Source organism: Hibiscus syriacus, unplaced genomic scaffold (genome assembly GCF_006381635.1).
Source record: "Hibiscus syriacus cultivar Baekdansim isolate YM2019G1 unplaced genomic scaffold, ASM638163v2 tig00110890_pilon, whole genome shotgun sequence".
Lineage (NCBI taxonomy): Eukaryota > Viridiplantae > Streptophyta > Magnoliopsida > Malvales > Malvaceae > Hibiscus > Hibiscus syriacus.
This window is the reverse complement of record NW_024062900.1, coordinates 7,739,952-7,757,866: the sequence shown is the minus strand read 5'-3', so window position 1 is coordinate 7,757,866 and position 17,915 is coordinate 7,739,952. Positions and strand designations below refer to the sequence as shown.

Below are 17,915 nucleotides of genomic sequence, written 5' to 3'. Positions count from 1 at the left end.
GGTCTAGGCTCCAGCTAGGTTGGCAACTTGGGTATTGTTGTTGATGTAATTGGGTTTTGGGTCTTCTGGTGGGCTTAATAGCCTGCAACAAAATATAAATATTTGTATTAATATAATAATAATAATTATTATAATAATAATAATAATAATAATAATAATAATAAAAAAAAATAAAATTAATAATAATAATATTAAAATTAAATAGAAAAGACCTAGACAAAAACGAGCGTCTATAATATATATTATATAAATACATATTGTATAATTGTTTCAATTTTTTCCAATTTTTGAAATGAATACAATTTAATTCATTTTACAGATTGTTTTTTTTTTCAAATTTTACAATTATTTTGATTTGATTTGTTTAATATTTAAAGAAAAAGATCCGGAGTCATCGGATGAGTTTATTTATAGTTTTATTTCATGTCTCTTAAATCCATAATTATTTAAATGTAAACATAGATGTAAAAGAAAAGAGTCGAAAATTAAAATCTGCAGATAATTTGTTTGAATTGAACTGAAATAACAATGTCAGTGAAGCGCTGGTTGAATCAAAAGATCGTGGACCCAATGGTCCAAATCCTCAAGAAGTAATTTTTTCATTATTTATTTATAATAGGTAAAAGAAAACAAGCTTTATGCAAATGAAATGCAATTGCAGGGGAGCAGAACCTAAGCAATTGGCCTTCTCTGTAGCTTTGGGATTTACTTTGGGGGTATTTCCAATATGTGGTAATATTTTTATTGGATATATATATATATACACACACAAAAGTGAAGAAAGAAAATTTAAATGATAAATGCATGCAGGGGGTACGGTGGTACTGTGGGATTGCAATAGCGGTGTTGGGATCATTGGCCAATGCTCCAGCAATTGTGCTTGCTAACTTCCTTGCTACTCCTATGGAGGTGAGGTACTAATTGTTCTAATAGTTGTAATTATAAGGTGATATTTATTCATAATCTTTTTTAACTATTGATAATGCACACACACACCTTTAGATATTAGATACAGTTGCTTGAGCCTAATACCTTAAAAAAATAATACTCTGTTTAACAAAAAATTGATTTTTTACTCTTATTTTTTAAAATTCAATTTATTTAACTAATTAAATAAATAAAAATACATAATTATGATGGAACATTAGAGAGTAAACGATTACTGAAGGATGGGAGGGTTTGTGTAGCCTGATGGTGTCGTTCCTGAGGTTTGGGGGAGCACTGACGGGTGGAGAGGCTTTTGAATTAACATCAGATGCTTTGAACAAAGTAATCATAGGCCAAGCTTCCACTGAACTCCTCTTTAGTATTGCTCGTGCTGTAAGTTCCCCTTTTTTCTTCACTTCTCCTTTTACTTTATAAATAAAGGTCTGAACTTTCATTTTTTTTTTCCTGATTTTATATCGTAGTTGTTATTTATCTTATCCCTTAATCATATAGTCGAAGTTAGAATATACTTCGTAACAAATAATTTATCCTTTCTAAAGAATATCGATGATGAATAAATTAATTAATTGTTGTTACCGACGATAAATACCTTAATTCTGGTCATGTATACTATACAAGAGTAGAAAACCAAATGGAACTCTTATTACAAGTCATGTTTAGTGTACCTAATCAAACATTCCTTAATTATAAGACTAGTTTTATCAGAATTTGTTCATACCAATGCTGCAATATGATTTGTTTTATGGTGATGAAAGATGTAATTTTTAATAAACAAATCATTTGAAATGATTGGCGGGTGCAGTTATTGGGATGGTTTGTTGCGGCACCCATTATTTTGGTCACACTCTACCTTATATTTTTGCCAATCTTCAAGTTCCTTGTCCCCAAGTTCAGCACCTCTCCTCAGCAAAAAGACCACCTTTCATAATTACAAGCACTAGAGGGATATGCTTTCATCTTCGTAATTTCATTCTTTGGTGATGTATATGGACCCTCATTCACATTACCATAACGTATACTTGAATATTGTGAGCTTAATTAATTCAAAGATAAAAGATTGCTGCCTTTTTTAAAAGATTGTTGGAAGCACAATGGAACTTTTGTGTAATGGTTCAACCCGACAAATTGTTTCTCTCAAGGACAAAGGACAACATAAGATTTTACTTATAAAATTCCAAAAAGGCGAAAACAAACAATCAATAGAAAATACAAAGAAAAATATTTAAAATATACAATATTTTGAACTTTTCAACAAGGCAATTGCCCCCGGCCACACCCCCCGTTCTGTCCTCTCTTGTTTATGTGTGTTATCTTAAAATCATTTGCCATTAAAGTACTGGACTGGTTGTTGCTCATCCTCCTTTAAGGAACTATACTAATAAAATCAAAACTACACAAGTTGGTCCATGTTTGTTGTAACAAGATGCATGTATATGCCAAATCTAGTTCATGTTTAAACATAACAGATGTCACTTGCCCATCACCATAAGTAAAATCAAATACTACAAAGGTTCCAACTGAGAAAAACATAATCTAGTCTAGCATGTCCTTATTCGCATTCTACATGAAAACAGTGCGGAATACCTTTTATATAGTTTATACTTCCACTTCATCTATCCCACTCCAAATCAAGATGCTGCTTCGGGTTCACCTCTGGAGGACTCCCTTCAATGCCTTTATGTGACTGATTTGTCAACCGATCCCATCCGATGATGTGGGGCAATGCAAACTGTGCAACATTGCAAAACCAGGAACTATTTCATTGCTTGTTCAATTAAAACCAAAATCGACCAACAAAAGATTTATCAGCTCAAACAAGGTCTATAATCATCTATGGTCATCACCAATATAAGATTTCAGTCTTGCTCATATGTGATGACATAAAGAGCAATCCAACAAATGACCTTCTCAGACATTTTATCTTGTAATACTAAAAAGCTTATTAAACTTATTATCTTGTCAATTTTATCCCCTTTTTTCAGGTATATCCAGTAAATTAACCTATTAAACTATTTTAAGAGCCACAAAAATCCCATAGCTCTTAAACGCTATGTCTAGCTTTGAGATGACAAGATGACTGTCCTACAGCATAAGTCAAATATCACATTAAAATGGAATTCTACTCCTAATTACTGATTACCAAGGTAATTCGAAGACTGCTAAGCTAATCTCACACAGATATCTACAATATTTGTTTCCAATAATAGGAAAAAATTCCAGATACATCAGGGAGATAGCAATAAAGTTGAGTCACTGCATCATACACTGCATGCTGTCTTCAAGACTGCGAATTCAGCTGTTGAAACAGGTACATTAATGCGCTCATTTGATTTCAGAATGTTGTTGGTGACAGCTGCAAAGAAATCACAGAGGAAGTTATAACTTATATAGAACACCCAGACAGAAATAAGTTCAATACGAGTTACCATTTGTTACTGTAGATTACCTTATTCAGAAATAAAAGAATAATAGTGGCGTAAACTTTGGGAAACATAGTATTGAGGGAAAATGGAATGAACTAATGATTTGTTCTACACTTCCCAACTTATACTCTTATTTCTTCAAAATGTATAACAAAGCACTTGAAACATACCAAAGGACACACGATCTATTACTCTTTCAAGTATCAATTGACCTTACTTTTAAAAGGAAAGCACAATGCTTAAAGAAACTTAAAAATAGACATTACTAACGCCTAAAGGAAAATAATTGACATTGTTGACAGAACCATAAGAAGCTAAGCTGCTAAATTTGCATAAATACCATTTTAGGCACCAAACAAGGCATACAAGAGAAGAGCCTTGCTTAAATTGCTTTTCTAGGGGGGCTCTTAGGTGCATTTTCACACCTCACAATGCCTGCACACGTGCTTTCAGCTAAAGAAGCAATAGATGAAGATGAGAAGCATTTCCATTTCAATAGCACTGTCCAAGAAATAAGCATCATCTTTTCTCCTTTTGAAAAACTGAAAGGACACTGGTTGTGAATCCGAGAGGACCCAATCCAAGATGACATTAGTGTGCCAACAGAGATTAATTTTTCATGTTTTCAGGGGAAAAAAACTTATCCATGTCTTTTTCTCATGAACAAGATGACAAAGACATTTGGTCCAAGAAAATATCAGAACTGCTGTATACAATGAATATGTGTAGGTCACCAATCCCCTAGAATAGAAGATGTTTCTGTTCCCAGGTGTACCTACTCTATTACAGTCTCTATTAGTCAACCATTATCCTTTAAAGCAACCTTAGCGAAGCAGTGATAAAGATTATTAGTATTGTTCTAGACCATTATGGCCCCGATTCCTAGACCTGCCCTCTGCAGATTATTCTAGAAAATACTAACTCAACACTTGCCAACCTTAAAATATTCACCAAAATCTAGCTTGCTCTCTTTTGGGAAAAAAAATTCGGTGTCATCAAGCATCCAATTAGCATGCTTTCATGCCTGATAGTATGAAAATAGGTTAACTATATGAAGCAATCTTGACTGACAAGTTGAGCACTACAGTCTAGTCCTTTATAACAGACAAATGGTACCATATGTTTCATCCGGCCCTTCTCATGCAATTATATTTAGGAAATTTCTAGACACTATGGCCAATTGTTCCCATTCAACAATTTGTCAACATTAAATTATAAAAACCTATTACCCACCTATGTTACTCAGGCTCGAGTGTAGTGTCGGATAAAGGTATATGTCCAATAAGTTTTTCCATATTGGAGGGTCATATTCCCACATCCATGTCCAAAAATCTGTCCAACATGAGTGCTGCAGACTTCATGAACAAGGAAGAATTGGAACAACATATTTCCTAGCAACCAATAGAAAATTTTCATCCTCTACAACTACACAAGTTGTTTCTAAGAAATGTGTTTTGCCATATCAATTTCAATTGCAGGTGCAGAAAAACGGAAGGAACAAAGAACATCTCACTTCAGTAATGATATCTACTACAGAAAAGCAAACATAGGATAGAAAAGTACCTAGTCAAGAAACAAAATGATATGGCAAAACAAAAACAAATCAAGAAATTATGAACATCTATTCTTGACCTGCAATAGAAATTGATCAACTGGTTCACTACAATCATTGGGCTTAACATTAGATTTTACATAAATCTCATTTTGCCCCTTGGAGGCATCCCAAATTTCTGATCATATAATCCAAGGTTGGTGATCTAGGGACAGAGAACTCACCAAGATCAATATAATCTCATCAAAATACCAACTTTTCACTATGTGCAATACCAGTGATGATGAAAGATTCCTAAACTACCAGCTAAAGAATCTGTTCTTTACAGAATTGGCACTCTTTCTCGCAAATAGTTTGGAAGTAATGTCCACTTTTAGAAAAACAAATAAATAAAAAAGCCACAATAAATCTACAATATTGCTTTGAGAGAGAGCAACAATAAAGTTGAAAACAAAGAAACTAATTAGAGAGGGAGTACTTACTCAAAGAAACCATGTAGCCATTACCACCATCCAGTGCTTTAATAAATAACTTCTTGCTTACTTGACCAGCATTGCTGTAGCAGAAATTATTTGTCAGCTTAAAATGTTAATATATATATATAGACACGTTAATAGACGCTATAATTGCTTCCGACTAAATGAATATAGAAAAGAAACAAGTGCAAAAAGCAAACCTATATTTCATTGCAGGGACATGGTAAAATTCAGAGGCCTAAAATGAATATAGAAAAGAAACAAGTGCAAAAACAAACCTAGATTTCATTGCAGGGTCATGGAAGAATTCAGAGGCATCATGAGCACCCATGCTTATCAAAGACCCAACTTCCGTCGAAGACAGCAAATTTCTGAAAAATGGTAACATAATCAGTACGCCTACATGCTAAGGGGAGACCAGGAGCAAAAAGACAGTGACAGAGATCAAGGCGAAAAGTTATCATAAACCAAATATATCCAGCTAAGAGTATGCTACATTCCAGTCCAATCTCCTGATTAAAAAAATGAAATTCACATGGTTTTGAGCTGTATTTATCAACGCACTAAATGTTTAATGGGGAAACAAGATGGAAATACTTACCTGTCTCTTCTCCCAATCATACTTGCGTTCAGCAATAGCAGGCAAGAAAGTCAACATCATGGAACCACGGCGATCAACTCTAAGGCCGCCAGTGGCAGACTATGAACACAATTCAAAATGAAAGGCACAATTCATTAGAATGAGAACCACAGAGAGGGAAACATAACTACAAATATTTGGGAAAGGCAATGGGAGCATACATCTATCTTACTGAAAGTCGGCAGAAGAGGAGAAACAGAGAGTGCAGCTTTTCCCTTGTATATCGTATAAGGAGAGAACACACGAGCATTGGCACTGGAATTCCCTGCAACCATATGAAAACAAAAAAAATCATAAAACACGGGTTATTATTAAGAAGCATTTCTGAAACAATTCAAATAAGGGAGGGAATTCGATACCTGTAGCAGCAAAACCATGTATAGAAGTTGAAAAGGCTGCTCGAGGTTCAAAACCATGTGGACATAAAGTACCTCTAGCATCACCCCATTTCCCAGACAGCAGTGTTTTGGAAGAATGGTTGCTGTTTGCAGTGAAAAACATTACTACGAAAACAACTCGAAAGCGTTCAATGCCCGTGTAATTATGTATGTAAATAAGAACTTTTTGCAGAAAGAAAGTCCTGGGCTCTGCCAGTGAAAAAAAATATTTGAAAATAAAAATTTACCCAAAAATAAGAATCACTAAAGAAATTTGAAAAACTATTTTTTGGGGGTTAGAGGAAGACGAAGAAGCTAGGGCTTAGTTGAGGTTTTAGAAAGTTAAAACGAAAATGAGCAAAGAATACGATAGAATATAATAGAATAGACATTTCGATTTGCTTTCTCAAGCACCATAAATCTTCAAGTAAAACAAACTAATTAGGGTTTTCGAATGTAAGCTTTTTTCAAAAAAAAAAAAAACCTGGAGAGCAAATGGCGCCATCGGTTCAACATCTTGGTGTTGGTGAGTGGAGTGATAGGTACCTGTTCGGCCTCTTGCTCAAAATGACTTTATACCCGCTATTAAAATTACTTCTGCTTGCCTTTTTATTACGTTGAAGTAAGATTTATGCATAGTTTTTAGAACCGGACTGGTTAGCGAACCGGTTATGCTATCGGTTCATTGGTTTAATCGGTTGAATTGGTCGGAGGAATCGGACGACGTCATAATTATTTAAAAAAATTAAATAAAAATATCAAAAATATTTAATAAAAAATAATTTTTTATATCACAAGTCATATTCAAAGCAAGTCATAACATATATAAGTTAAAAACCATAAAATCAAGTGAAACAAAATGATTCAAATTAACTACAACATAATAATTAAGGTAAAACATATTAAATAATAAATATAATTATATAACCATAATTAAAAAATAGATTTTGGGTTAAAAACTCAAAACAAAATAATATTGTTTGGTTTAATTTTTTTTTAAAAACAATCTCACATGACTAAGAAACATAGAAGAGCATCCCAAAAGTCTAAAGAGTAAAAATATGAGAACAAAACAATCTCACATTGCTAAGAAACATAGAAGTGCATCACAACTAACTTCTATAAATAATAGAGGTAATACGACATTCAAAATCATGGAGCCTTTTGGTGAGCATTGAGTGAACTATTCTTTCACTTCAATCAAACTCGAATTTTAGGCTTCAATCGAGCTTCTAAATTTTTTTTGAGTTCAAGCATTTTTGAGTTCAAGTTTCAATATTATATTTCGAGTTTGAGTTGAATTTGATAATTTTTAGCTTGTGAGTTTGAGTTGAGCTTACTTTTAAAGTTTTCAAGTTCGAGTCGAGCTCAGCAATACTCGAGTTCGAATTGGCTCGTTTAACAAACGACATTGTTTGGTTTAATTTTTTAAAAAAAAAAACAAAAATCCCGGTTTTTTCCGGTTTTCAGCCGGTCCTGTTCGAACGGTTCAGCGGTTCTGGCCGATTTACTAATAGCGTTTTAACCGGTTTAGATTAAACCGGACTAAACAACGGTTCCTGGTTGAACCGGCCGGTCCGGTCCGGTTTTCAAAACAGAGAATTTATGAACAAATATACCATTTTTAAATCATTTATAAATATTACACATTTTTAAGATTATATTAAAATAGTATATATTCGTGTCATATAAATAACTAGGGTAAAACATAAAATCTAATAGCAAACACTAACGTTTGGAACCTCTAGATGCGGCAGCCACTCCACACAATCTTAGAAAACAACGAAGGATTGATAATGACCCACCGGATCGTGGGGACCTGATGGCACGACCACCAAGTCTATTAACTCTACGACTACCGCTCCTTTTTATAAGGACTCTCTCACGAAAAATACCGATGCAATTCCTAATGAGGCTGAAGAGATCTTGGATGAAGATGATACTGATTTTGAGGAAGGCAATGTCTTAAAAGCATCATCGATGTCATGATGTCCATAGAGTTCTCCGATAGAGTCTTGTCTTTAGCCGAAAAAAGCCTAGATAAAATAGTAGTGGTCAAGTTCTTGGGGTGTAAAATTGGTTACACTACCCTGAGGAACAAGATCTATGAGCTATGGAAGCCATCGCAACCAATTAAACTTGTGAACATAGAGAATGATTACTTTCTCGTCAATTTTCGAACACGATCTGATTACCTTAAGGTGTTATCCGATGGATCTTGGACAGTGTTTGGCCACTATCTCGCAGTGAAACCTTGGACAATCGAATTCTCCTCCTCTGATCCCTATCCGAAGACTGTCATGGCTTGGATATATTTGCTCGATCTTCCGGTCACTCTTTATAAAAGAAGCATTATCATGGAAATAGGTGAGTGCATTGGACCTGTTATTAAAATTGATTATCAAACTGAGAATGGAAGGAGAGGCCATTTTACCTGTATGGAAGTCACGGTAGATCTTAGCAAACATCTCGTCTAAAAAATTATCATTAATGGCAGAACTCAACTCGTTGAATATGAGTCATTACCCATTGTTTGTTTCAAATGTGGTAAATATAGGCATACCTTGGATGGATGTCGGGTTGATCAAACTGAGTTGCACAAGGAGAAAACTGATGATCCTCCCTTTGAGACGAATCAACCAACTAATGACAGCCCTTTCGGCCCGTGGATGATCATTAAAAGAAGGCAGCGCCGAAACACGAAGAAAACTGTGTCCTCGCCGAATCCCTCCAATGGTGTAGTTTTCAAAGAATCAAGGTTTAACCCAATATTTGAAGCGGAAAGTGAAGGCATCCAACGACATAATGTTGATGCTATGTTAGAACTGTCGTAACCGGTTTTCGCCCGGGCAAGAAATTTTACTTGGCGGGAAAAATAATATGGATAAAAAATGATTCTGATTTAAAAAATATTTTGGGACTCGCAATCGACTTTTTGGGTTAGGTAGGTCGAATACCTAAAAATTATCTTTTAAAACAGTTTTTAAGAAAACATCAGTTAAAAGATAAATTGGTCTGCGTTTAACCAAAAATTCATTCTTTTTAGAAATAAAAAGGGATTCGTGGTCGGTTACGTTTGGAGAAAGATTAGCACCCCCACAACGCCCAAAATTGATACTTATTAATTATAAATTGTCTCTATTATTGGAAATTTAAAAATTCAAAAATATATTTAATTTATAATCCTGTTATTTCAAATTTATTTATATATATATATATATATATATATATATATATATATTTATAAATAAGATATTTATTTACTTAGAAATATCCGAAAAGGACTTCTAGGTACTTTAAGACAACCCATTTCTTAATATTAAAAAATAAATAAATATTAATAAAATATTTCTATAAAAATAATTAAAATATATAATTTATAAAAGAATAAGATATTTATTTATTTAAGAATATCATAAAATGACTTCTAGGTGCTCTAAGGCAGCCCATTTCTTTAATATTAAAAAAGAAATAAATATTATTATTTAAACAAATATATATATATATATATATATATATATATATTTATATAAAATAATAATTAAAGTAATAATTTAAACATATCAAAAACAAAAACAAAATTGTAAATAAATAATAATCAAAAGAAATTAAAAACTATAGGATCATATTCATAAATATATAAGCTTAAAATGTAAAAATAATAAAACTTATGGTTAAAATTAAAATTATATAAAACTTAATGATCAAATTATAAAATATAAGCAATTAATAGACATAATTAGAATTATCAAAAAATATAAATACTAGTAGTGTAATTAGCCCTTAATTTTAATCGATGATTAAAATATGAATTATTAAAGTCTAAGGGACTAAATAGGATATTTACCTTAAAATATATAAAAGCATATCAGGTACTAAATTATAAAGTAAATAAAACTATAAGACCGAATTAAAAGTTTCATAATTCAATTTCAGTGACCAAAATAGAAATTTACAAAGTCAAAGTGACTGCACATGTGGTTTGACCGCGCGGAAATTTACACAAATACCCCTCCCCAAAATGACGTCATTCGGGGAGGGTATTTAAACTCTAAAGTCGGCCCAAAAAGGGCCAAAAGTTTCATTTATCTTGTTTGCTTCTCTCTTTAGAGAGAGAAGCTCTGTCCTCTCTCTAAGCTTCCCTCGCCGGAGGGAAATCGACCACCGTTGATCACCTTATTTCGACGTCGATCGTCGCTGCTGGCCACCGTCCATGGTGGCCGAAATTCGTGAAAATAACCCCGAATCACCCTTTTTTCACCCTAAGGCCGAATATGACCTCTTTTTCCCTAAAACCTTATAGATCTTCCTAGATCTAAAAGAGACCATAGGTATTACCTTTGGTTTTATAACGAATCCGGTGAACGGGGTAAGTTTCTTTCTCTTTTCCTCTTGTTTTTCTTTTTGGCTTCTTGTTGACTAGGACCATTGGTAGATTTTTGTTTCCTCGTTTCTGTTTTCTGCTGTCTTTCTCCCTGTATTTTTTTTGCAGGTAAGTCGAGGCTTTTATAGCCTCGTCGAGACGTTCATCGGATCGGGTAATGGAGCGGTCTTCGGTGAGCCACCAAGCAATGGCGGTGACTCACCATAGATTTTCAATGTGGGTAGCCATCTGGGTCTTCTGGAGCATTCTGGCGAGGCGACGGCGTCGTGGCTGAAGCGGGTTGAGTCATCTGACAGTGAGAGCGTCGGTAGTTTGGACGTGGGGCGGCTGGAACTCACTGGAACTCTTGAAGCGGCGGCTGGGACGTGGCCCTAGGGTATGATACCCTAGGGTTTTCATCTAGTGCATCTGGGGACCGTTGGATCTAATCAGATCCAATGGTTGATAGAAGACGCGAACTGGATCTAGGTCGGTCACTGTTGGGCTTCGGGATTGATATCTTTGGGTCGTGTAACTGGGCCATCAGTTGGGCTTCCAGATTTGTAAAATGGGCCTGTAATATTTATTTAATAAAAATAAATAATATAATAATAATAATAATAATAAACAAAATGAAAAAAACTAGTGTCTTCAGCTACCCCTCTTTGCTCATTCTTATGTTAAAGAGAATAGGGAAAAGACGAAAAGACAATAAGTTTTTTTCATTTGACTTCACTTGATTAGGATGGAAATGTTGAACACGTTCTTCTTCTTCGGGATTAGTTCTTCTCATTATGAACTTTTCCATTGGGGATGACAATTTATCTCCTTCTGTGATATAATCTAGCAAAAAGTTGAACAAAATCTTCTTTTTCAGATGAGTTCTTCTCATTATGAGCTCCTTCTGGAAATACTGATCTTTAAAAAGAGTGTTTGTTAATTTGGCTTCATATGTGATGAATTAAGGCAAGGTTGAACAAATTCTTCTCATTATGGATTTCTTCTCCTTCTTCAGATGAGTTCTTCTCATTATGAACTCTTCCGAAAATGTTGATGCTAATATATCTCCTTCTGTGATAGAGTCATGCAAAGGTTGAACAAGTTCTGCTCATTATGAACTTCTTATTCCTCTTCAGATGAGTTCTTCTTATTATGAACACTTCTGGAAATATTGATGCTGATCTATCTCCTTCTGTGATAGAATCTAGCAAAAGGTTGGACAAGTTCTTCTCATTATGAACTTCTTCTTCCTCTTCAGATAAGTTCTTCTCATTATGAACTTTCTCTAGAAATGTTGATCCATCGAGTGATGAATTTGATCAAAAGGTTGAACAAGTTCTTCTTATTATGAACTTCTTATTCCTTCTTCAGATGAGTTCTTCTCATTATGAACTCTTCTGGAAATGTTGAAAACATTCTGCCCAGAGGTCTTATGAATGGCCCTGAGGTCTTATCATCTTGCACTGTAGGTCTTACAGATGACTCGAAGGCTTTAAAACATCAAAAAGCTCCTGAAGGCTTTTTGAAAACATCCTACAATGTAGGCCTTATGGATGACCCGGAGGCTTTAAAAACATCATGCACTGTAGGTCTTGCAGATGTGGGAAATAGTTTACTAAGTAATAAACTATGGAAATCGTTTTCTTACTATTCAACAATTTCATTTTTAGAAAAGATTAAATGAGAAATTTTGGAAATTGTTTTCTCATTTAGATAACTTGTTGATTGGGTAACATGCCCCATTTCAAAATAATGCTTCTTTTATGGGTTGCGATCATCTATTCTTCAGATGTTTGTGCGATTCTTGCATTTGAGGTTTTAAATTCTACCTTCTTCTTGTAAGGTATTTTCCATCATGAATCTTCTTTTTCATATGAAGATCTATAAAACTTCATGTTTGGATGCAATCAAATGTATCGATGTAATGAATTGTCTATTATGCAAATGATGTTCTTATGAATGCATGAATGTTGATGCAATCTTCATTTGACTTCAAAATAGTGAACTTGGTCTTCCTTCACTTGTTTATTTACTTCCAGGGTTACCTTTGGATATCAGTGTAGCAACCTGTGCTATATTTCTGAAGAATCATCTGATCAACTTGTATCTTTGTGTCTTCTTTGCTTCATTTAAGTCTCATAAGAAATGTTTCATTTATGGAACTATTGACGTAGTCAGAATTATGACCTTGATGCCCCATTTTTGTCTTTGATAACATTGACTTTCTTCGTCTGGACTTGTGTATAAATCCAATAAAGTGTTCATCTTTGAAAAGAGAATCTATCATCTTCAAAGAGAAAATCTATCATCTTTGAAGAGAAAATCTATCATCTTTGAAGAGTGTGGATTTAGATATGCCTAACTTAGCAGAGACTAATCAGGAGATCAACATCTATTCTGATTTGAATCTTGAAACACATCATAAAGAGGATTTATCTTAATTCCGTTCATGTCTCCAGATCTAATCAGATCTCGAACAAGGCAACTTGGACCATATCATGTGAAGATGCTTAACAACAATCTGTTGTTCAACCTTAGTTGGCTCAACTAGTTTCTTGTTGTTCAAATTTCTGCTTCTCTTCTGTAGAAAGAAGTCTTCATCATATCTCACTTCTGACCTTGGGGTTGAAGAGGACAAACTTTATCTTGCATCAATAAATGGAAACCATATGATCACAACATCGGTTCAGCATCAGAATAACTGGTTCATAAAACATTTTGACAACACATTCATCCTTTCATGTGGTTTCTGCTCGGATGTTCGTAAAGCATTTGACAATGCATTCATCCTTTCATGTGGCTTCTGCCCATATGTTCGTAAGCATTTGAAAATACATTCATCATTTTCCTGTGGCTTCTGCCCATATTTCTCATCAGTGAAGCTCTTTAATAGTGTTCAAAGCTTTTATATATGATGTTACAAGACCATTTGAGAACAAAACTCAATGGGAATATAAATGGGATACTAACGTGTTTTATGACCAAAACTAGGTCAAATTCACAAAATATGCAAGTGCTGAATTGAATAAGAGACACTAACTGATCTTGATATCATCTCGGGCAAAGGCAAGTGTGATACTGACCACCTTTTCTTCCATAATGAGTGTTGTAGGACGTAGAAACACATCCAATATAGGAGCCATGTATAAAAAGAGGTCCATGGAATTCTTGCTACTGTATATGAAAAGCACATGATAAAACCAAATGGATGAAAACTCAGTTCATCCTGACTGGCAAGGATAACCCCAGTAACAACGAGAATATGGGTAATATATTTAAACTGAGCCTCCCTCTTCAATTTCATCAAGTAAAAAAAAAACTGATGTGAAAAACAACTTCGTAACCTCAACAGTATGATTGAAACTAACTGTCAGGAACCTCAAAGAAATATTTCTAATCATCACTGTCACACAAAAAGACCAAATTCAACATCGAGATCTTGAAGAACTGAACCCTGGATTGAATGGTCTGTATGGGGACCATCTTTATCAATGCAACCTTGATGTGGTTTAACAAAGAATACGTTGTCATGTCACATGGTTAAGAAGATTGGGTATTTGAAACCCTACTTGCTGAGTAGATATTTGTTCAATACCAAGACCCTAATACAACTGTTTGATGAACAAAGAAATTATGTATAATCAGCTCGACTGCCAATGCTTCTCTATTTTCATTCTTCATTCCTTTCTGTCTTATTGGAAATATTTTCTCAAAGCAATGATCTTTTCATAAGACGATATGGGTCTTCAGCATGCTCCATCATTTGTTGATACAAGCGTTCAAAATACATCAACATTCATGATTCTGATTGAAAGGAGCTTTCAGCATGCTCCATCATTTTCTTCTTGTTAATATGAGCCTTCAAAATGCCCCACATGGATCTGTCTTTAAAATGCCCAACATTTGCTGATACAGATGTTAAAAGCGTGCTCAACATTACTTCTTGTTAAGATGAGCCTCCAAGAATGCCCCACTATTCTATTTCTGGTTGAAATGGGCTTTCAAGATGTCCCGCATAGATCTGTATGAATTGGACCTTCAAAACGCCCCCAACCTTCTAAACTGTAAGGTTTACTTTCAATGTTTGTTTAATTTCAATATCATGATCCCCACGAGGTCCAATTTTGACAATGTACTGTTGTGGGTACTTGCGGCTTTATCCGTGCCTCAAATCTGTTTATCTTGAATACTCTCATTCTGATGTCACTAAACAACAGTTGTCAAGTAACTTGAGGAATTCTCTTCATGTTGTCATAAACTTAAGAAGTAATAAATCATTTTGATGAAAATGTCTGAGATATGTGCCTCTTCTGAATGAGGTGCCCATTTTTTTTGATCTGGAGGGATCTAGTCGGACAGAGTGGTATAAATCGCTTGGTAATTCATTCCAGACCGACACAGTGAAATTTGTTTTCAATGAAGGCTATTTTTGGAATATACTTTTCTGTGGGAGAGAAACCAATTTATGTGAACAGTAATCTGATGCAATAGCAAGACTACATATACAGTGGTACAGACTCTTGAAAAATCCGCACCCATGCAACATGTTGATTCGGATAACTACTTATAAGATTATGAAGCGATCTTTCAGGATGATTTCACATATATTGATAGTTCTTCTAATACCTAGGAAATCCTGAATTCTGATTCTAATAAGGAGAATAAACTGTTGGTACTTGATGAAAACGGGGTACTTAGAGGCTGAGGATTCAATAACCATGGAGAGATGTGGTATGGATTCATCAATTGCAGAGTTGACAGATTTTATATGTGCTGCTCAAATGGCTAAGGCTGCTGACGCACTTCTTCCGGTAGAAGATAGTAAGCCATTATGCAATGATCCTAATTACAAGAAAAGACGAAACTCAAGCTATGATTTTTGGAAAAGGAAGAAGCAGAGGAAGCTTGAAAAGAAGCTTATTAATGAAGATGATCATGCAGTTCATCTTTCAAATCTAATGATTGGTTTTGGGGTTCCTATCAAATCAGATCAGATAACTCAAAGAACACTTCCAGAAGATGCTATTGGGTCTATTTATTTCTACTATGAGAACGTGGCACTTGCTCCAGTTGGTGTTTGGACCGAAATGTCACGGTTCTTGTACGATGTAGAGCCAGAATTTGTAGATTCGAAGTATTTTTGTGCTGCTGCACAGAAAAGGGCCTATATTCATAATCTTCCAATTGAGAACATATTTCCTCTTATTCTGCTTCCTCCATGCACCATACATGATGCTTTTCTATTGACAACAAAATGGTGGTCTTCTTGGGATCCAAGAACAAAGTTGAATTATTTATGTACAGGAAGTGACAAATTGACAGAAAGGATCCGTAAGGCTCTTGAAGCTTATAACGATGATCCACCTTCGAGTGTTCAAAAGTATGTTCTTGATGAGTGCCGAAAATGGAATCTGGTATGGGTTGGAAGGAATAAATTTGTTCCACTTGAACCTGATGGGGTGTAAATCCTTCTAGGTTTCCCTAAAAACCATACACGAGGAGGAGGATATGCTAGAGATATGTTCCCTGGTGGTATCAATGTCCTATCTCTTTTCTCTGGGATCAGTGATGCAGAGGTTGCCTTCTACTGTCTTGGCATACCTTTGAAAACAGATGCACAAGAACTGAATGATGACCAGTTGGAGTAATTAATGAGTAGATTTGGTGAATTCGACCTTGTTGTTGGTGGCATCCAGTGTAACAACCTTACTGGAATAAATAAACATCATCGGGATGAACTAGGAGATTTTTGTTGGTGCATTTTCTTGCAATACTGCTACAGTGACTTTCTCTTATGTTGCTCCAAGATATGCACTGCCATATCCCACTCTTCCCGAATAATGGAAATGTTTAATTGACTATAAAACTGGTTATCTCTACTTTTGGAATCTTGTAACCAATGTTACCCAATATGAAAGGCATACAAGTGTAGAATCTGTTCCGATGTCAAATTTGAGTTCAGTAATCTTCTGAAGGACATAATGAATATAATCATGACAAGGAAAATGATCGACATGGAAGAAATAGCAATTATATATCAAGACTTGAGCCAGTATCATGGTATAACCAGAGTGCAGGTGGTAACTTGTTCATTCCCATAATACACCTTAATAGGATTTATAGCTTTGTGATGTAATCTTCTAGGGGACATGGATTAGTGGCTGGGGAAAATAATTTGTCTAGTGATGCTTATCGCCCTCAGCATGAGATAAGTGATAATCTTTCTTGATAAATTGCTAATAATGTCACATGAGAGCGTCAAAAGTTCAATTCTCTAGATTTTCTGGCTTCTTGGACCATTTGCTTTCAAGAAAGTGAAATGCTTCATCATTCTAGCCTGGCTCATTCTTTTTCTTCAATAGAGGTAGAATAGGCAACAACTTGCTTCAAGGACCTTCCTTATTTGAGACTATCCTGTTTGAAAATGTTTTTTTCTCCTTTCTTTATCGAAGAATGAAAGAATTTAGTAAAGTATTTCTCCTTACAAGTTCACAATAGAATTAAATCATAAAAAATGAGTTTAATGAATATCAAATAAATCAACTACTCTTTTAAATCAAAAAATCATAGTCCTATGGCAAGTGTCAAAATTATTGATTGATTTAAGGTGTAGGTTGATTCTGGTAAAGTAAGATCTCTTCAGGTTGGTCCAGGATATATGTATCTTTGAACTTTCATTAACTTGAAGGAATGGTTTTTATGTTTATCTCATAGATATAATTCTTGGTTCCAGAATCTCAGGAACGTCTTTGGGATGTGCGGTGCTTCATCAAGAGCTTAAGATCGTCTCTTATGTCGTTGTTGCACCATTCGATATTCGAGCCGCCTTTTCAGGTTTTCAACTCGAATCCTCCTTTGGTTTCAAGATGTTATTTAAAAATTTACATCTTGAACCCCCTTTTATCATTTTTCATATCATGCATTTAAAGATTAAAAAAAAATAATTTTTGCAAATAAAAATCAATCCTGAGAACCGGAATGAAATTTTGAAGATAATCTCTTTCACATAAAAATCCATGTATGATTATAATGGACTTTTCAGGTACGTAACGTAGGCCAAGGCTCAGGGTTATGAAAGAAAGGGATAAAAAGGCCCAAACAAGTGTTTAAGGGTAATTGAACCAAGGATCAATTCA

The 17,915-nt window shown here is 34.6% G+C and overlaps 2 protein-coding genes across 2 annotated transcripts; one reads left to right on the top strand and one right to left on the bottom strand.

Moving 5' to 3' along the window:
* The first annotated feature begins 528 nt into the window (after window positions 1-528).
* LOC120144682 lies at window positions 529-1,935 on the top strand. The gene is made up of 5 exons (XM_039158698.1): window positions 529-590; window positions 662-716; window positions 811-914; window positions 1,188-1,320; window positions 1,751-1,935. The coding sequence occupies exons 1-5, from the start codon at window positions 529-531 to the stop codon at window positions 1,874-1,876; spliced, it is 480 nt and encodes a 159-aa protein (XP_039014629.1). The 3' UTR covers window positions 1,877-1,935.
* A 494-nt stretch (window positions 1,936-2,429) lies between these two features.
* Window positions 2,430-6,957, bottom strand: LOC120144652 (single-stranded DNA-binding protein WHY2, mitochondrial-like). Its single transcript, XM_039158682.1, is given in 9 exon segments — window positions 2,430-2,677; window positions 3,213-3,301; window positions 5,406-5,479; window positions 5,678-5,764; window positions 5,766-5,770; window positions 6,001-6,099; window positions 6,201-6,304; window positions 6,399-6,520; window positions 6,901-6,957. Coding segments are annotated over 9 exon segments (732 nt in total). The 5' UTR covers window positions 6,933-6,957; the 3' UTR covers window positions 2,430-2,557.
* Window positions 6,958-17,915: the final 10,958 nt, after the last annotated feature.

Excerpts from the sequence above, each read along its gene's own strand:
- LOC120144682 (XM_039158698.1), top strand. The coding sequence starts at position 529 with ATGTCAGTGAAGCGCTGGTTGAATCAAAAGATCGTGGACCCAATGGTC. Across the intron at positions 591-661 it reads ATGGTCCAAATCCTCAAGAA|GGGAGCAGAACCTAAGCAAT; the intron begins GTAATTTTTTCA and ends ATGCAATTGCAG. Across the intron at positions 915-1,187 it reads GCTACTCCTATGGAGGTGAG|CCTGATGGTGTCGTTCCTGA; the intron begins GTACTAATTGTT and ends GGGTTTGTGTAG.